This window comes from Lepisma saccharinum, chromosome 8 (assembly GCF_977018435.1).
Source record: "Lepisma saccharinum chromosome 8, izLepSacc3.1, whole genome shotgun sequence".
NCBI classification, from domain to species: domain Eukaryota; kingdom Metazoa; phylum Arthropoda; class Insecta; order Zygentoma; family Lepismatidae; genus Lepisma; species Lepisma saccharinum.
This window is the reverse complement of record NC_139236.1, coordinates 44,700,527-44,722,195: the sequence shown is the minus strand read 5'-3', so window position 1 is coordinate 44,722,195 and position 21,669 is coordinate 44,700,527. Positions and strand designations below refer to the sequence as shown.

General features: G+C 38.3%; 1 protein-coding gene across 1 annotated transcript in view; it reads right to left on the bottom strand.

Annotated features, from left to right (window-relative positions):
• Positions 1–15,618, bottom strand: part of sxc (O-linked N-acetylglucosamine (GlcNAc) transferase sxc) — a 129,842-nt gene extending 114,224 nt beyond the window's left edge. Inside the window, exon 1 of the mRNA XM_083126574.1 lies at positions 15,324–15,618. Coding sequence (XP_082982700.1) covers positions 15,324–15,423 — 100 coding nt within the window. The 5' untranslated portion in view covers positions 15,424–15,618. The remainder of the gene's footprint in view (positions 1–15,323) is intronic.
• Between the last annotated feature and the right edge of the window lie 6,051 nt (positions 15,619–21,669).

Below are 21,669 nucleotides of genomic sequence, written 5' to 3'. Positions count from 1 at the left end.
AATCCTGAAAAAAGCTCCAATGGTGCCTATACGCAGCACTAGTGGTCGGAGAGGTACACACACACATGCAGGCAGGAAGAAGTGGCATTTAGCTGTAAATGGTACAGTCGTAATGCAGCCGTTTTAGGAGAGTTCTAGGTTAAAGATGGCAGCTCTCATACAGTCTCCCACAGACTGCGATGTAACCTACATTGCACGCTCGGAATTTGGCACAGAGCCACCAGCAATTGTGTGAGGTGTGCAGACCGGACGTCGTGAACGATAGTATGGTCAGACGATGTTGCAGACAATTCACGGAAGGCCAATCGAATGTGCACAACCCCATACAGCACAACACAGGCCCTTTGCATCACTTCGGGTGAGAGATCTTGGACCACTCCCTGTACGGCCCTGCCCTTTAATGTACCGACTTTCATCTCCTGGTTAAACTGAAGAGGTTTCTGGCAGGGTAAGAATTTGACAGCTACACTGCGGTAGAGATAGTTCCAGTCTTTGTTTGTCAGACACATATACCATGGGCATACAAAATTTAGTGACATGCTATGACAAATGCCAGAACAACGGTGGTGATTATGCCGAAAATTAAGTTAGGACTCACTGTTACTAATGCAATAAATTACTACTGATATTCTTGTTTTATTTATGCCTAATCGGTAAGGACCTTTCTAAATTGGTGTCTTTTCTTATTTTTTAGTTTTTACTATACGGTGTTATTTTTCCCAAAATTCACATTTTCACTTTAGTGCATTTTCTGGCAAATATCTGAAATTATACCTTCACGGTGTATTTAAACTACTGCTTCACATGGCCTACACATCTTCATGAGAGTTTGATATGTTGAAAGTTGTTTTGGGAAAGTTATTTTCCATACCCCTTTTTTTTTAATTTTAAGGTAAGGATTTTAGATAATGGAATTTTCCCCGTATATACTGAAGGGTGCACAATGACCAGTGGCGACGCACCAAAACAATTTTAATCAATCAATCTCACGTGACAGATACCGATATATTATAGCACCAAAAATTGGCATTATCTTTTTTGACTTGTTAGTGTTAAGTTTCCCAAAATTCGCGTTTTTGTTTTAGAACATTTATCTGCCAAATATACCGAAACTTAATACTTCATTGTGCTTTTAAACTATTATTTTAAATTGTAGGTCACATGGTCTACGTATTTTTGTGACAGTTTGATATGTTGGAACTGATTTTTGAGGAAGTAAAAGTAAAGTGCGCCCCTGCACTTTTCCATGAATGTGTATAGGGGTGTGGAGTTAGGGTCCCACACTTTCTTCATCACGGCTGAAGGTGGCTGGTGATGTGATCAGCACCACGCTCCTGGCTACCTTTATCCCTCAAAGTTTCCTCAAGGTACCAGCTTCATATTATGCTGGGCGGGCACATGAGCAGTTTGAATATGTGGAAAACATCCTGGTTCTCCCCCGCAGGGGATTGACCCCGGGTCTCTCGCATATTAGTCAGACGCCCTAACGACTGAGCTCCATTATTACTCGCTCGACAAATGCCGATGGTGCACACTTAGCTTGGTAATTCAAAACATATCTTCTGTGACGGTAGATATGCACTCGATCTCCTGTTAGAACCCTGCCACTTTGCTCTGTGATGCAAATGGTTTTGATAGAAGTTGAAAAAAATTGTAGGAAATACATGATTTAATGTGTCTGTCGGAATTATTCCATGTACGTATAACTCTACAATTTACTCTTGAGTAAAATGTTGGAAAACTTGCATATGTTCTATTTACATAAACATGGCCTACAAAAGACAAGAATGTTGGATTTCATGGAATTTTTCATTCTTTTAGGACATTTCTTTTTTAAAAAAATCGTTAAAAACGCCAACAATTCGCATTATTTCGATATTTCGAAGGGGCGAAAAATGTGTCCAGACATCACTGCACATTCCTAAACATAACTTCGCAGCAATTACCATTTTTCACGGTTTTGGCATTTGCGAAAAATCAATGTCCCTACTAATTTGAAATTACTTTATGGCCACCCCTCATATAAATCAGTAGATGGAAAGTGAAAATTTAGCAGGGCTGGCAGAGAAAAGTCAATCCTTGAAGAAAGTGATTTGCTTTTATGACTGAATGAATCTAGTAAATATGATATTAAAATATTTACGTATTTATTATTAGTATTTTGTTTCATAATATTGGATATTAACCTTACCCTGTGAGAGATTAATGACCATCTCTCATGAGTTTAAACAGACAGGACAGAGACTGGCGTTAATTTCATTGCAATACTAGTGTTACAGTAAATTTGAGGTTGGGAGCATGCTCTTGCCAATTTTTATAACGTTCACCAATGCAGATTTATGTTTCACTTTTTCGTGATAGTGTTCAATATATATCCCGTTTGGTTGAATTTTTCTTGATATCTAAGAATAGTGCAATGTCATTGGAAACGTATGTTAACTTGTGCGAAACCAGTAATACGTCAGGATGATGAAAGAAGACCTACATAAGAACTGCTACATTAAATAAGGTGAAGTGAGCCAGAAGAGTAATAAAATTCCAGCAGCATATTTGCAGTCCATGCAATTTCTGTCGCATGTTGTAGTGAGATACTTTGTCAGGTGGCGATATTCAACAAAAATCGTATGTATCAATGGAACCTATTTGTTTCCATGTTCCTTCAGTTTGCCCAACAAAATGCCTTACTACATGACACATGAACATGTTTCATTCTCTTGAGAAATGTCCATTCTTTGAAGAGAATACTAAGGTTTGCACCTTTTCACTAAAATAGTGGGAGAAGAGGGGGCAAACTTCAGATTTTTATGTTTTTTCATTGAAATCCAGTGGTCGCGCCCTCAAACCCCCCTTCCTCCGTTCGGCGATCTGAATTGTACACGGTTGCATGCTCGGATGTTTTATCTGTAAAACAAAAGGTATCCGAAGTAGATTGCTCCCATAGTACCAGAGTTATAACAATTTTCCTCCAAAAATGCAAGTTACATATTTTTCATTTAAAAAAATCACATGTTGGCTTATTATTCTACTTGTATGGCACCCAAGAACATGAAACATGTTTCATTCTCTTGAGAAATGTCCATTCTTTGAGATGAATACTAAAGTTTGCACCTTCTTCCCAAAATAGTGGGAGATTTTTGTTTTTTCTATTGAAATTCGGGGGTCGCGCCCCCCAAACCCACTTCCTCGGTTCGGCATTGTGAATTGTACATGGTTGCATGCTATGATGTTTTAGCCGCAAAACAAAACTTATCCGAAGTAGATTGCTCCCATAGTACCAGAGTTATAACAATTTTCCTCCAAAAATGCAAATTACATATTTTTCATTAAAAAAATATATCACATTTTGGCTTATTATTCTACTTGTATGGCACCCAAGAACATGAAACATGTTTCATTCTCTTGAGAAATGTCCATTCTTTGAAAAGAATACTAAAGTTTGCTCCTTCTCCCCAAAATAGTGGGAGAAGAGGGGGCAAACTTCAGATTTTTGTTTTTTTCTATTGAAATTCGGGGGTCGAGCCCCCCAAAACCCCTTCCTCGGTTCGGCGTTCTGAATTGTACACGGTTGCATGCGCTTATGTTTTAGCTGCAAAACAAAACTTATCCGAAGTAGATTGATCCCATAGTGCCCAAGTTATAACAATTTTCTGTTCCCGTGCTGAGTTCCATAACGATATCTTTAAATAAAATAATTAAAAAAAGTCAATGAAGACAAAATTCCCTGACATTTCCCTGACTTTTTTTGACACCTCAAATTCCCTGACTTTTCCCGGTTTTCCAGGTTTTCCAGGTCTGTCGCCACCCTGTGTATGCTCCAATAACTTCTGTCGAAGTAGAAAGATAATTTTATATTATGAAAAACATTCTCTGACAGACAACTATCAATGAATGTTGAGAACTTAAAAAAACACCTTGTAGTTATGTACAATCAAGACGGAGAAAATTGAAATGCTCTTCCCAATGTAGATTTTAACATTTTGCCAGAAATTATAGATAAAAGTGACTTCCAAATGTGCCTTTTTTTCTTGGTTTATTTTGCTTTTTCTTTCATTTTTAGTGCCTGTTTCCCACATTATAAATGCCTTTTTGCCTGCCTATTTTAACGAAAATAAATGCCTGAACTTCCGGGCTCTACTCATACAGGGTGGCTACAAACAAGCAGAAATGAAATTCCCTGACTTTTCCAGGTTTTCCAGGACAAAATTTACATTTTTCCCTGACAATTACAAACTAAACTAATTCCATGTTTTTGCAAATACAAATAATAAACTCACACAGATCCACGTATGGTTTTGTTAAGTACCAATATTATTTTCTATGAAATTGACTTAATTTCTCTATTCTCTATGATTTGAATTCAAACTGCAAAATAGTGAATTTGGAAAATTATTACAATTTACAAGTTAGGGAAGCATTACGGAATTTTGTCATACGCAGTAAGTTTAAAATAAAATACTTGATTATTTTTAAAGTTACGACTAAATGAGATAAGAGTGAAGAGTGCTTGATTAAGAAATACAATTTGTAATTTATCAGTCTCCTTATACATTCTCGGTAATATATGTTGATATTTCCACTGAGGTTTGGAACCCTCTGCATGCAAGAACCATGAGTGCGGACTCATTTGCAATGCATAAAGCTACTTCTCTCTTCTCTGTAAAGAAAAGAACTTAACTCTTGCATATAAGTGAAACAATTGAATCGAACAAAATAAAGTGTCATATATTTCCTTATATTTATTATCAATGGGATTTCTGCTTCAGTACAGTATATCCAAGTGAAGTACTGTGAAACTGACAACATGCAGTTATACCATTAATGCTGACGAAAAGGGTATGTAGGTATTAGAAATTTAACACAAGGGATTTATAGAATTGTATTGTATAGGTACCTGATTTAGCTAACCACACATTAAAACAGGAACACTAATATAAAAGCTTCTGAAAGTTCATATACGAGGGGCATCCTGAAAAAATGGTGTCTACATGTAGCACTAGTGGTCGGAGAGCGACACGCACACATGCAGGCAGGAAGAAGTGGCATGTAGCTGTAATCTGGTACAGTTGCAATGCAGCCGTTTTAGGACAGTTCTAGGTTAAAGATTGCAGCTCTCATACAGTCTACCACCGACTGCAATGTAGCCTACATTGCACGCTCGGAATTTGGCACAGAGCCACCAGCAATCGTGTGAGGTGTGCAGACCAGACGTCGTGAGTGTTAGTATGATCAGATGATGGTGCAGACAATTCACGGAAGGCCAATCGAATGTGCACAACCCCATACAGCTGAGTACACACGGGCCCTTTGCCCTTGAATGTACTAACTTTCATCTCTTTGTTTAACTGAAGAAGTTTCTGGCAGGGCAAGGATTTGACAGCTACACTGCGGTAGAGATAGTTCCAGTCTTTGCTGTCAGACACATATACCATGGGCATACAAAATTTAGTGCCATGCTACGACAAATGCCAGAACAACGGTGGTGATTATGCCGAAAATTAGGTTAGGACTCACTGTTACTAATGCAATAAATTACAACTGATATTCTCGTTTTATTTATGCCTAATCGGTAGGGACCTTGATATTTTGTTATTTTTTTAAAATTAGTGTATTTTCTTATTTTTTTATTTTTCACTATACGGTGTTATTTTCCCCAAAATTCACATTTTCATTTTAGCGCATTTTCTGGCAAATATCTGAAATTATACCTTCATGGTATTTTTAAACTACTGTTTCAAATTGTAAGTCACATGGCTTACGCCTCTTCGTGAGAGTTTGATATCTTGAAAGTTATTTTGGGAAAGTTATTTTTCATACCCCTTCTTTAATTTTAAGGTAAGGATTTTAGAAAATGGAATTTTCCCCGTGTATACGGAAGGGTGCATAATGACCATAAGTGGCGACGCAACCAAAAAATTAAAATCAATCAATCTCACGTGACAGATACCGATATATTATGGCACCAAAAATTGGCATTATCTTTTTTTGACTTGTTAGTGTTACGTTTCCCAAAATTCGCGTTTTTGTTTTAGAACATTTATCTGCCAAATATACCGAAACTTAATACTCCATTGTGCTTTTAAACTATTATTTTAAATTGTAGGCCACATGGTCTACGTATTTTCGTGACAGTTTGATATGTTGGAACAGATTTTTGAGGAAGTAAAAGTAAAGTGCTCCCCTGCACTTTTCCATGAAGGTGTATAGGGGTATAGGGGTGTGGAGTTAGGGCCCCACACTTTCTTGATCATGGCTGAAGGTGGGAGTGATGTGATCAGCACCACGATCCTGGCTACCTTTATCCCTCGAAGTTTCCTCAAGGTATCAGCTTCATATGATGCTGGGTGGGCGCTGGAGCAGTTTGAATACGTGGAAAACATCTCGGTTCTCCACCGCAGGGGATCGACCCCAGGACTCTCGCATAGTAGTCAGACGCCCTAACGACTTGAGCTCCATTATTACTCGCTCGACAAATGTCGATGGTGCACACTTAGCTTGGTCATTCAAAACATATCTCGTGCGACAAATACGAAGTTGTGACGCCAGTATGACGGCAGATACGCACTCGATCTCCTGTTGGAACCCTGCCACTTTGCTCTGTGATGCAAATGGTTTTGATAGAAGTTGAAAAATTCATGGGAAATACATGATTTAATGTGTCTGTCTGAATTATTCCATGTACGTATAACTCTATAGTTTACTCTTTGAGTAAAATGTTGGAAAACTTGCATGTTCTATGTACACAAACATGGCCTAGAAAAGACAAGAATGTTCGATTTCATGGATTTTTTCGTTGTTTTAGGACATTCCTAATTACTTTCTGGTCACCCCTCGTATACATCAGTAGATGTAAAGTGAAAATTTAGCAGGGCTGGCAAAGAAAAGTCAATTCTTGAAGAAAGTGATTTGCTTTTATGATTGAATGATTAGAGTAAATATGATATTAAAATAGTTACGTATTTATTATTAGTATTTTATTTCATAATATTCGACATTAACCTTACTCAGTGAGAGGTTAATGACCATCTCTCATGAGTTTAAACAGACAGGACAGAGAGTGGCGTTAATTTCATTGCAATACTAGTGTTGCAGTAAATTTGAGGTTGCCAATTTTTATAACGTTCACTAATGCAGATTTATGTTTCACCTTTCCGTGATATTATTCAATATATATCCCATTTGGTTGGATTCTTCTTGATATCTAAGAATAGTGCAATGTCATTGCAAACGTATGGTAACTTGTGCGAAACCAGTAATACGTCAGGATGATGAAAGAAAACCTTCGTAAGCACTGCTACATTAAATAAGGTAAAGTGAGCCAGAAGAGTAATAAAATTCCAGCAGCATACGTATTTGCCGTCTAAAGCTCTTCTTGTTTATGCATGCGATTTTTGTTGGATGTTGTAGTCCATGCAATTTCTGTCGCATGTTGTAGTGAGATACTTTGTCGGGTGACGATATTCGACAAAAATCATATGTATCAATGGAACCTATCTGTTTCCATGTTCCTTCAGTTTGCCCAACAAAATGCCTTACTACGACGTCCGACAACTATCAGATGGCGCCACCCGCTCTTATCCCCTCCATCTGTTGACAAGTCCCCTTACTACTCCCATACGGACAAATAAAAAACGATATTTCAATGCATTTTCCACGTAATATTTCGAGGCTTAACATTTAATCCCCCGATGATACCATATGGTATCATCAGAGTAAGGTCGTACTCTCCCGATGATACCATGTGGTATCATGGTGCTGATTACGAAATTTTGGACCTTCATACTCTTTATGTTTGGGTGGAAACTGACACAGGTCTGTAGCAAGCCTGGGAAATTCACACTGATGACTAACCTCCTTCTCCCCTCACCGTCTCCGCAACATATCCATACCACATTTCCGAACAGAGTTTCACATTTTGGCTAATTATTCCCCTTGTATGGCACCCAGGAACATGAAACATATTTCAATCTATTGGAAACGTCCATTCTTTGAAGAGGATACTAAAGTTTGCGGCTTCTTCCCAAAATAGCGGGAGAAGAGAGGGGCAAACTCCAGATTTTTATGTTTTTTTTTTTCCATTGAAATTTGGGGGTCGCGCCCCCCCCAAACTCCCCTTCCTCGGTTCGGCCTTCTGAATTGTACACGGCTGCATGCTCTGATGTTCTAGCTGAAAACAAAACTTATCCGAAGTAGATTGCTCCCATAGTGCCAGAGTTATAACAATTTTCCTCCAAAAATGCAAATTACCTATTTTTCATAAAAAGAAAAATTCACATTTTGGCTTATTATTCAACTTGTATGGCACCCAAGAACATGAAACATGTTTTATTCTCTTCAGAAATGTCCATTCTTGAAGAAGAATACTAACGTTTGCGCCTTCTCTCCAAAATAGCGGGAGAAGAGGGGGCAAACTCCAGATTTTTGTTTTTTCCATTGAAATTCGGGTGACGTCCCCCCCCCCCAAGCCCACCTTCCTCGATACGGTGTTATGAATTGTACACAGTTGCATGCGTTTATGTTTTAGCTGCAAAACAAAAGTTATCCGAAGTAGATTGCTCCCATAGTGCCCGAGTTATGACAATTTTCCTCCAAAGAGTGTTCGAATTTAAAATTCCCGCCGAGAAGCCGGGGCGAGAGAAATTTCTCTCCATCTCTCTCTCCTCCTGCCATCACTGGTTTCTGGCGCCGTGGTTGTGTTTTGCATAAAAGGTGCCTAAAAGTTGAGGCCGAAACTTATGAATGAGATTTCCTGTTCCTGTGCAGAGTTCCATAACAATATCTTTAAATAAGTAAATACATTTTTTTAAAAAATCAATGAAGACGAAATTCCCTGACTTTTTTTTTTGACACCTCTAATTCCCTGACTTTTCCCGGTTTTCCAGGTCTGTCGCCACCCTGCTCATAACAAATGATCCATGAGAAAACACAATTAACATCAGCACGAACATGTTTTGGCTTCTTGGAAAAATCAAAAGTTTTGATTTTGAAATTTAATTTTATGTACACCCTGGCATGTAGCATATTACATGAGCCCACAGAAGGAATTTCAAATTTGAGATATTTCCCAGTTCTCCAGTCTAATTGTGCAAGCTTGAAGTGTCATTAAAAGCACAAAACACTTGATACAAAAACTGTATGATTGGGAATGTTATTCAGAATTACACTGAGTAGATTTTTCAAACTAGCCTCTTCTCTTTGCATGAAAATAATCAATGGAGTTGTCCTTGACGTGTAAATGCATGTTGTTAAAAACTTTCTACACAATGAAGGAGGTATTCAAGCATTAACATACATGTGCATGTATTGAATCTGCATAACATAGAAAAGGAACACCCACATGGAAGAATCACCATATAACATACGTAAGACAGGCCTACGATACACATGAAACATATGAAAGACATTGTTACGTTGAAAACCACAGAAAAAGCACACACACGCATAGAAATATATATTGATCCATAGCCTTTCTTTTCATTTGCAATTACCTCTCACAATATCATTTAATTTCCTTCATTGGGCTGTTGACCCCCAGAATTATCTTGAATTTTTGAATCGACAGATTTGAATGTTGTGTGTAATATAAAATTAGTTCCAGAGTGCAGAGAACACAAATATATTTGATCCCAAAGAATGGCCCTTGTAAGTAAAAACCTGCCATACCTTACTTTGGTAGTTTTTTTTATTAGTAACAATCAGTTGCATGAACAGTGAAATAGCTAAAGTACACGTGCAAAAGATCACACCATCAAACTTTGAAATCCCAACTTACAAAAGAACATTGGAAATTGCTATCAGATCCAAACCCAAGTCCTGAACTAATGACGTAAAATTGCAAACACCAATAAATCTAACACTCCTAACGGGAATTTCACTTCTATTATGGTTTCATAAGTTTTGAGTCAATGTTTGACTTACTATATTTTATAATTCATTTATAAAACAGTAGGCAACATCCCATCTACTGCTGTTGTTGAATGTCAGGTGAGTGCTATATTTACATGCATGAAGCTTTCGGGCTGTTCTGCTTCACGCTAAGGTAACACATCTACTTTATTTCACAATAACACATTTTCGCAAGCTCAAAATCAACTGAAAACCTTCATACACCATGCAAAAGATTTCACTTTCTCGAGGATGTACAGAGTGTCAAGGATACCATGGATGTAGTAACAGATACTCTTCTCGAAAGACTTGAAAAAAGATTTCTTGGTACTGGTGACCCTACATACATCCATGACGAAGTGAAATTTTTTTCAAAATTTTGTAGGAGAAAGACTAAGTATCGTAGAATTGTGAAAATGTGCATTACAGTTAATTTGAACCTTGGTGGTAGTGATGCCACTGTTTGGAGCTACGAAAAGTTCAATTTATAGACGAAAGAAAGAAGTAAAAGCTACATTGTGCAAGTATCCGTGCTTTCCCTGCACATGGCATTCTTCATCCACAGAAGAAAGACAAAGTATTGCAGAATAGTGCAAATTATTGTGAGAGTATATTTAAAACTTCATTAAAGTAATTAACACACTTTGCAAATAAAAATATGTAAAATGTACCGTATGCAAACAATCCCAATTTCCATGAACAAGGCATTTCACATGCTACTCCCACACTCAGTCGCTACTGGCTGTTCACAAGAGTCTCGAGACCAGCATGGTGAGTTATTGAAAGCATTTATGGACGTTCTTTGAAGGCTAAGAGCCCTAAATCTGACCCACCTAATCTAACTACGAAAGCATTTCGGGATGTCATTTGAATGCTGAGCGCCCTAAACCTAACCTAACAATGAAAGCATTTAGGGAAGTTAAATGTTCAGAGCTCTCAATGCATGATATGAGAGTAGGAAACCATAACCCCCACACCAATGCAATGCTGTTCGGTCATAAGGAAACATTTTATACAGCATGTAACTATTCCACATATCTCCAAAATCTTCAAACGTTTTGGCAACTGGAAACTACACAATAGCTCACCGCAGAGTACACAGACCAATTCAGAATACCCATTCACATCTGACACATGTCAGAAGCAGTCTGTAACTCAGACGACAGTTAATGAATGACTGGGGCAAGTAAAGACTCATATAGGAGTTTATGGAAGGGAAACATATTCTAAAGAAAACATACAGTAAGTAATTACTAAACCTCCAAAGCATGTGTCAACAGACAAACAGAAATTGAACCATGTAAAAAATGCCTGCATATGATGAAATCTATGAAACAAAATGAACTAGAACCATAGGTAAATGTTTACTATCCTTCGGACACCCTATAACTTCTGAGTTTCGTCAATTTTTAACATTTGTACTTAACTATCTGCTTTGTGGATCATTTTTTAACGTGTATTCACGTTTTTTTGATCATTTTTTTTAAAAAGTGTTTTTGTAACTGAAAAACGTACATTTCCGCAAATGGTTTGTGGGGCTATGTGTCAATGGTTCGTGGGGTTATGCAAGAATGGTCTGTGGGGCTACGCATATTTTTTTTCAAAACCAATTTTTAACTATTGTAACCCTACCTAACCTAACCTTAACAGAAATGGTTCGTGGGGCTATGCGTCAATGGTTGAATTTCCACTATGAAACATTCCCACATCACACAAAACACCTTCCAGATGTTAGACAATACTACAGGAACTTATTACGGTAAGTAGTTTGTTCAGTAGAAATCTGTCCGAAGGATAGTAAACTAGTATCTTAGATTTAATTATGTTAGCATCTTTATGTTCTTAGCGTAGTGTTCGACAATGATAAAAAATGTTGATATTTTTCATAGGTGACTAGCGTTAGGTTTAGTACTGTTAAAATGAGTGTGAGTTTTTTCTTCTATTTATATGTATGAATACAACGACATTTCAATAAAAGAAATGGTGAAACTGCTCCAGGATACAAGGAACTGGATAAACACTTTGTGGCTATTGTCGGGACGCGCTAGCAAGTGGCGTGGGACCACCCACTCTGGTAGCGACGCGCTGTTGCCGGATTTACCTACTTCAGGATTCTCGCGAGCCCACAGAAACATGAGGAAGGCTGAACTACTGCAGCTCCTTATGTTACACAAACCCCAGTTCCCCATATATCGAATAGACAAGCTTGCAGAAGAAGCGGGACATACGGTGGTCCGTCTCCCGCCTTATCATTGTATGTACAATGCAATCGAACTTATTTGGGCACAGGTCAAAGGGCTGGTAGCACAGAGGAACACTTTGCCCCCTTTTACACCGTCTAAAATTTTGCAATTGACAGAACGGGCTATCGGGGATGTGACAGCAGATAGGTGGCGTTCGGCTATAGAACACACAAGGAAGATTATTTCCGAAGCATGGAAAAAGGAGGGAGTTGAAGAGAAGCAAATGGAGGATTTTGTAATTTCACTTGGGCGGGAAGACAACAGTGACAGTAGTAGCTCAGATGAAGATGTTCCTTTACCAACCAACAATGAAGATAATCTTGGAATAGCGCCACTACAATGGTAGCCGGTAAGCAAAAACAACTGATTTTTTAACTACTACTTCTGTTCTTTCATTCATTTTTTTATGTTTTTCCATACAGGTAGCTCAAAGCATTAATAACACATGTACCAAATGTATCATTAATGTTAAGGAAATCGAGCAATTGCCAAGCGTTTCGTTGTAATTTATTGAACTCTGTATTGCCAGAGCCTGTATTCTCATATAGCTCCCAAATTATCTCACTTCACACACCCACATGTGCCTCCCCGATGGCACAGTGGTAGGGTAAGTGTTGTCGCCTTGTAATCAAGTAGTCCTGGGTTTGATACCCTGTCGAGGCACATAGTGGTTCGGATCCCACTTCCAACTGTAGGTCCATTCCAGATTAGCCGTAGTGTGCATAAAGTGGACTTTAAAACACCAACTCAGTCAATCAATTCACACACAATTGATTTGTTCTTGATAAATTCTTCTCCGTAATAGAGTAACTCAGTTCTGTAAAATTCTGTTTTGGAGGTGAATTTTTGTAGGTTCCTCAAAATATAATTTAAAAACGTGTTAACGAAACGAAGTTGTACGTAATTTGTTTATACGTAATTTGCCCTAATTTTCAAGAAATACATTTCATTTGTACGTTCTGAAGCTTCAACAATCGCGGCGTGACAAAGAAGGCAAAGAGAGGCGGCATGAAATGAAAGGAGAACGATTTGCCACAGTGTTGTTCATAACACAAGACGCATTTTCTTTTGTTGGTAATTGTGATACGATACAACATAAGTAAAAAGATGCCGGTAGCTGATGCTTGCAATGTACCATAATAAAAACACAACAAAGGTTCTATCAGTGAAGGTTTTCGGTTGCTGTGTAGAGCAGGAAGATAAAATGTTTCATGCTTGCCAGAATGCCCGAGCTTGCCAACAGCTGACTAGCCTGTCCGTGTGCTTGTGCGAACGTGGCAACGTAGAAATCCCCCAGCCACATGGCAGCCAACGAGGAGACAGAATTTGGTCACGTTCTGCCGTTCTGCGTTCTGATTGCACGCCGCTTCTTATCGCGTCCGTACAGTAAATATCTTTGATTATTTGTGGTTTTCACATCTTGACAAATTTTATGGATGCGACCATTTTCACCAGTTGTTGAGAAGAGATTGAGGGCTATTTTCACCTTGTGCTGAGAACAGCATCTGTGCCAATTATCACCAGCAAAAGTAATTACCCGAATGATACCATAACATTGTATTTTATCTAACTTTATGGTATGATTTTACAATACCGGACCCTTCACTAATTTCGTTCATATTTCGCATACTCACTAATTTAGGGCTGCTAATCACGAATCTGCAGTTAATATTTGGCTTTCATGTGCAGAAATTCGAAAGAAAGTGTGTCCGTGATCGCAACTGACAATGCACGATTGCTCATTATTTGCCGAAAGATTTTGATTCTAATACTGAAAAAAAGAAATGTAAATTCTATCCTACTTCTTATACTCACAAAATATGTAGTCCCGGTGAAGTATCCGAGGTTGACATGTGGGGGGTAACGTGTTGAAATTATTTGACGTGTAGAGGTTGTAAATTAAGCTTTTTAATTGCCACGATCGTTCTCCATATACAATGATGGAAACCATGCACAGAATACCATGTTTGTTGTGAATCACTTCACGGAAGAATGGCGGAAGTTAGTAATCTGTATGGTGTGAGGAAGATGGCAACTTTGAAGGTAGGAAATAAAGTTCTTTCTTTCGTAAGTTTTTGTTAGTAAATTTTAGTTGGGTACATATTAATAATACAGGCCATTCGTTCATATTTCGCATATTCAATATTTTAGGACACTTGGTCACGATTTTGTATTTATAATTTGTCGCTCAAGTGTTTTTTTTTTGTTTTTTTTTACGGTGCCCAGCACATCATTCACGCATAGGCCCAAAAACCATTCACAATAAGGTTAGGCAAGGTAAGGTTAGGTTAGGTAAACAGTTACAATTTTTGATTCTAAACAAAAAAAACGTGAATACACGTTAAAGAATGTTCCGCGAATCAGATAGGTAAGTACAAATGTCAAAAATTGACAAAACTAAGAAGTTATAGGTGTCCGGGGAACATCAGATTTTTACCAATAGTAAATATAGCAAATCGGATAAATAATGCACCTTCAACAGCTATGTGAAGTTCAACAAAATCAACACTACACTCCTTCACAAACTCCCTTCAAAATTCTATTTTAACATTTCAAAAAATCTACCTTTGTTCTCATTATTAATCACTAAAAATACGTAATTTGCATTCACCTCTATCTACTTGTGTAGATTTATGCTAATGCAAAAAGTATAGTTCAGATAAAGAAAGCTCATAATGGTGTGGAAGTAGGTAATGGATTCCTCCTTAGTACGTTTTAGTTTGCTTGTTGATAAATAACATTCACATGCTACGATATCATACGGATGATACACAAGTTAAGACTAGGATGTTTGTGTACGTTAATGGAATTAATATTTCGTAAACGAGACATAATATTACGTAATGCAATGTATACAGAAAATGTAATATAATCCGCACATTCATACTTGTGCACGCGTCTTGGTATCTCGTTACCATGCGATAATATTAAGTTTTATTTTAGAAACAACAAAATTATTATTCTAATTCTCACATGTAATACCATAGTAAATACAGATTTATTATTCATGAACAAGAGTGTCAATTTCAAACCAATATTCAGAAACACTGGCGATTTCCACACAATGGAACATTCGGTGACGATGTCGTCCTACATATAAATATTTCTTGTAAAGCTCATACTTCTGTGTACTATATTTTATTGTTCATGCTTGAATTCTACAACTTCACTCTAATAAGAAACAAATGTGTAACTTACCAACAGTAGAAAGCTGTTGTATGTCATTCATTTTGAGAATGACATTGGCTCCTGTAATTTGCTGGTGTTGCGTTTGCTGTTGTCCTTGTTGCCCCTGCATCGAGGCTAGCAGTATTTTAAAAATCGTCCCCAAATAATTTTGCAGTGAATTAAAGAATTCTTCAAATTAAAAACAGTTAGTCCGTCGCTTCTAATATTTTAACTTTTCACAAGTTTTGCACAAACACAAAATGGTTCTCCTTTCTTCAGCAACGGTGGCAATGCAGATGGCGTGGTTGCGGCATGGAGAAATCTTGAAGCTAATTGGTGGACGAAGATCGAGTTTACCAAATGTACATGTATACGTCACACGATGCACACTCCGTGTAAACCTCTTTAATATTTATTTTCGAATTTATGCTAAACGTGAGATAATGGAACATATATTTTTTCCATTGAGATAGTTTACTTCATCTTGAAAGTTTACTTGAATGTTTTTTTATCGATTAAAATCCTTGGTCGATTTTTAAAACGATTTGCGAAGGTCCTACTTTTCATCTGTTGTCATAAACAAACTCCCGATCCCCTCTTCTTTCTTTGCAGGTATGCATTGCATTGTTGAAGGATGAAATCACGTATACAATATAGAGACAATTAAAAATCACAGATCTACGAAAAATACTTTTAGGAAACGTTGAACTACAACAAATGAAATTTTACAATCATACTTCACTTGCAGGCGTGCACCTGAACATCTGCGGCAAAATATTTAATTTAATTATTTCCCGACACCGCGTTCACTCGTCTTGAGATCGTTCGCTGCGGGACGGCGTAGGTTCGAATCCTGCTCTGGTCGGAATTTATTCGGCCTACGTATAGGGCCGGTGGCAACCCACCATCGTGAGGAAATTGGGAAGCTCCGAGTGAGTGAGCGTAACCTGGTCAAGAAGACCTACAATAACGGCTTGGGGTTCGTCGGGCTGATCACCCGTCACCCCAACACTGGTCTGAGACCTCCACGCTATAACAGGTGACGGCGGAACAGTGTGGGAGGGAGACCAGCAGTCGGTAGGTAAGCCAAGGCCCGTCAAGGTGCTGTAGAGCTGTGGGTTATTATTATTATTATTTCCCGACACCATAAGCGAATCTAGGATTTTTTTCTGGGAGGGGCACAAATTATGATGTAAGCATATGATAGCAAAACATCGTAACGCTGGAAATCTAATGTGTAAATTTTTCTGAGCGTAGGTGTGCGCGTAATGTAATATTAACGTCAGGTTACAAGGGTACTACCAATTTGGTAGATAAACTAATCGGGACTGAACCTTCGAAGTGAAATCTGAACTTCCACCAGGAAACGAATCCAAGACCCTTATGATTATAAGATGATAAAATTAATATCGAAAACACATTCGAGGCCGAAACACACCCGCTCTAATAAAGACGATTTTATTATTATTACAGTGGCGGCGATTAGGGGCTTGGGCGGCAGTTCCCTTCCTCCCACCCCAGACACACTCTTTTTGCCCCCGCATTATGCGAAACCTTATCTACCTTGCCCCTGGTTTTGGAACCCAATCTCCGCCACTCATTATTATTATTATTATTATTAGATTTTTCCAGTCCTCAGTTATTTCAATTAACAATGATTACAGAAAATCTTGAGCATTCATTTCATCAGGTAAAACTTTCATAAATACGTGAAATATTGATCTCTTGCTTCGTGTTTAACGTTTGACGTTATTGTCTTTACCCAGGCCCGTAGCCAGAATTTTATTTCGCGGTAGGGGCTCATCCCTTATCAGCAGAGGTGATATGAGATAGAAGCATGGACGTCCGGAAAGGGGGATGGGGCACGACCCCCCTGGAAAATGAATATCCGCCTATAAATTATATATTTCACACATAATTTTATTTAAGTCCCAGTAAGATATGTTAATTATTATAAATTCATTGAAGAAGCTTGATAATTGTTTCTTGAGGGGGCATCACTTGACACGTCCTTTCCCATTGCACAAATATTTATTGTTATTAATTATCTTTTCTCTTGTGCAAATGTTTATTGTTATTGTAATATTAATTACTGTAATTTACCTATCACTGATAATGTCAGGATAGTGACTAACCTGTATATAATTATCTTGTTAAGACCTGTTACCATGGGAATTACGAGTGTCTTTTGTCTTGACTTAAGAGTTCGGACTGGGATTTTGGGAATAGAGTGATCAAGTTGAATTGTAAGAAGATTTATTTGTTTGAGTGACATGGATTATATGTTAGGAATATAAGTATTTAGTTTGCAAAGAAGTAAAATAGACTTCCTTTCTCTTAGTGCAAACTTAACTTTGATTTTTATTTAGTTTGAACAACGAAGAGATATATTACCCCATACCCTGAGAGGCATCACGTGTATGCTTTCGAGTCTTTCATGTGAACTTATTATTTGTTCTTTTAGTTAAATCATGTTCTTTTGACTAAAGAACGTTTCAATATTTTGGCGCAACAACGCGGGGCCCGAAATCTGTTGTTTCGTTAGTGGTGTTCATTTTTGTGTGTTCGTGAAGAGTAATTGATTTGTGACTGTGATGGAAATTCTGTGCTAGAAAAATATGGATAAGAAGATGTTGAGAAGTGCAAGTAAATCGTCGGCTGAGGAAAATGAATCTCCAGTGCAGTCAGTTCCAGTTACAGCAGACCTGCTTTCTTCAATACGGATTATGTTGGAGGAAAGTACAAGGGCTATGGAAACTAAAATTAAGGAAAACATTAGAGAAAGTTCCAGCAATCTGGAAGCTAAGTTTCAGGAGAATGTAGCCATGTTGGAATGCAGTTTAAACTTAAAGTTAGAGGAAAGTGGTAGAAATCTGGTGGAATCAGAAAGGCGCTTAGAAGAGAAGTTTTCACAGGGTTATTCGAAACTCACAGAATCTGCTTTGGAGATGGGACGGAGACTAGACAATTTGACTGTAAAAATGGAAGAAAATCAACAGAAGATAAAAGAAAGCATTCAATTAGAGATCGTTAACTTACGTCAGACATGTGAAGCAAACTCTCTACAAGTGGAATCAAATGTGCAACAAGAAATTGCCTTGTTGAGAGAAGAGGTTGAACAATCTCAGGGTAACTTTCGTAAGGAAATCGCTGAAGAACAGAGCAGTTTCAGAAAGGAAGTGTTTGAAAATGTGAATCACCAGGTAACTGTTATCACAGACAAGTTAGAAGATACCATTAATCACAAAGTGGCAGAGAAACTTGCTGAGAATGTAAATGAAACCGAGGGATACCGAAAAGCTGACGAAGAATGGAGGAAAACAGTTGAAACTAAACAAGACAAATTTTCCTCAGATGTTGGTCATATCTGTAGTGAAATTGTTCATATTTCTGATCAGCTGAATAGGTTACAGATCCAGACGAACACTGATCATCCTAAAATCCACCGTGTTGATGAAGGTTCTGGAAGATCGACATTTTATCCCATCTGTTCAGATGAAGCTTCAAACCTACAAGGAAAAACCTCACGGAAAAAGAGGTACAAGAAGATGAACGAATCCAGCTCCTCAGACAGTGAATCAACTGCTCGCAGCAGAAGAAACAGAAGAGAGCCTGCTTCACGCATGGTACACACTGGGGTAACTCCTAGAATGGCAGACATCAATTCTATGAGAAAGTTCGACGGCAATATTATCGCTACTTCAGCTGAAATATATTTAAAGGAATTGAATACAAACCTTGAAATTCTACAGATTCCTCAACATTATAGGCTTGAAATCATTCCACGTTTGTTAACTGGAAAGGCCTATCACTGGTTTTATTCGCATAAGAATGATTTCCGCACTTACTCTGATTTCTGCAGAGAGTTCAAGAAGCGTTTTGCTTCAACAGAAGCGAAAGAGAGAGAATTGGCGTCTGTGAGGACTAGGCGGTACAATAAGCAGAATGATAACAATGTGGAGGAATATGTTTGGTCTGTGTACTCTGCCTATAGGAATCTGAGTAATCATTACACCGAGCAGGAAGTAGTTAACCTAATCATCGGACAGCTACCTTTTAGAGTAAAGCAATTGTGCTTGGCTCATGCTCCGAACACCGTGGATCTCTTAGCGGATTTTGTTAAGAGATATGAGCAAGCAGAGGAACAAGATGCTTGGCGGTCTACATGGAGACGAGAAACTGGCTCCCAACAAAACAGCAGAGATGTTCAAAGAACGTCTAGAATTCGCTTAGTTCAGCAACAAAATAGGAGTAACCCAGCTGAGAGTCCATACTCTAGAAATGGAAATAATTACCGTCAACAGCGTCAGTTTAGATCACGACGAGAATATCCAGCTTCCAGAGGTAATCCTTACGAAAGACCGTATCCTAACAGCGGGTTTTCTTCGCCAAGTCAACAACGTTTATCTCCACCGAGAGATAGCAATAATGCTCCCGGAACTCAAGTGACGAGCAGTGGCGTGCAGACAGACATTGTTGAACCATATCCCAGCGTTGAGCAACAGCGTAGTGTGGCAGTAACGAGGAACTTCTGTTGGGATACCGGATCTAATCTTGACCAGGTGCGGGATTTTACCCCTCGCCTAGCATAGAAACGTCCCCTTATGTTAGGCAGTCTCGGGTGAAACTGGGGGCAGCAAAAGACTTTTCCCATTCTGGAGATGAAGATAAGAAACTCATACTTGTAATAAATCACGAGGAAAAGGAATTTAGATGTAAATTACGGCAAGCCGTTCAGTGTAAAAATTCAGTAAGAGCCCCAGAAATTAAGGCACGTGTGGCAAATGTAGACATAACCTGTGTAGTCGACACTGCAGCGGAGGTCTCAGTGATGAGTTTAAATGTTTGGGCAAAAATAAAGCAAAATTTTCCCGGGGCTACGTTGCAATCTGTACCTGAAGTTAGACTTGTTGACTTTGCTGGAAAAAGTCGCACTAGAGTTGTTGGCAAACGTAGTATTGTGCTGGAAATTGCTGAGACCGCCATTCCAATGGAAATCTTCATTGTTAAGGGTTTGCCTTCCGATTTGCTTTTGGGTTACTCATTCCTGCAAAAGTATGAAGCAGAGATCAATCTTAAACATAGAAAATTATATTTAAAGGTGGATGGAGAGTCGATTGAAAAGGAGCTAGAAAAGGATAATTCCGTAGATAAGCATATGAGCATCCGGAAATTTGAAGCTAGCTATGACAAGTGGACCACTTCTCCCGAAGATATAAAAAAGAAGATTGACTCTAGTCTGTTGCTGAGCATGGATCAAAAAGCTAAACTGTATGAAATTTTCATGGGTCATAAGAAGGTGTTTTCGGAAAGGCCTGGCACAGCCAAAGACTTAGAATGTGTAATAGAATTAATGAGTAATGTTCCAGTGAGCCAGAGACCATATCCAATACCTGTATCAAAAAGAGAAAAATTGGAAACTGAACTGCAAAAATGGATAGATTGGGGTGTCATTGTGCCATGTAACTCGCCCTATTTAAATCCTCTTATTGTGGTAGATAAGCCAGACGGTACAGTAAGACCGTGTGTCGATTTTAGATCGCTCAACAAGCTAATTATTGTTCCAAGGAGTTCAGTTGAACCAATAGATGAAGCTCTCCAGAAGTTCAAAGGTGCAAAGTACTTTACCTATTTTGATTTAGTATCTGGGTATCTTCAGATCCCAGTTAAGCCTGAGTGTCAGCGATACACGGCGTTTTCCTACAAAGGGCGTCAATGGATGTTTGCGAAGATGTCGTTTGGTCTTGCAAATGCAGTTTCAGTGTTTGTGTCAGCGATGCACTCCATATTTGGACCTGAAACTGATTCTTTCTTAACTCAGTACATAGATGATTTGTTAGTTTACGACAGTAATCTGCAGATGCATTTTCAGCATGTTAATTATGTTTTGTCTAGATTGAAGGAAGTCGGAATGACTGTAAAACTAAAAAAATGTGATCTGGTCAAATCCGAGATTTTATATTTAGGTCACATTATCTCAGGGGATTTTATCCGAGTAGATCCGAAAAAGAATGATGCTATTTTAAAGTTTCCTAGACCTAGATGTCGAAAGGATGTTCGAAAATTTTTAGGATTTGCTGGTTGGAGAAGGAAATATATTAACAATTTCGCTGTGAAGGTCGAGCCCCTCTGTCAGCTTCTGTCGAAAGATAAGAAATTTCAGTGGACCCATTTAGAAGATGAGGCTTTTGAGTTGATGAAACAGGAACTGATTAGTGCTCCTGCCCTGTCGCAGCCTGATTTTTCAAAGGAATTTTGTTTACAATCGGATGCTTGTGCAAAAGGATTTGGCTGTGTACTTTTCCAAATTTTTGGACCAGATGTTCATGTTATCCAGTATGCCAGCCGGAAGTTACGAAACAACGAACTCCATTTC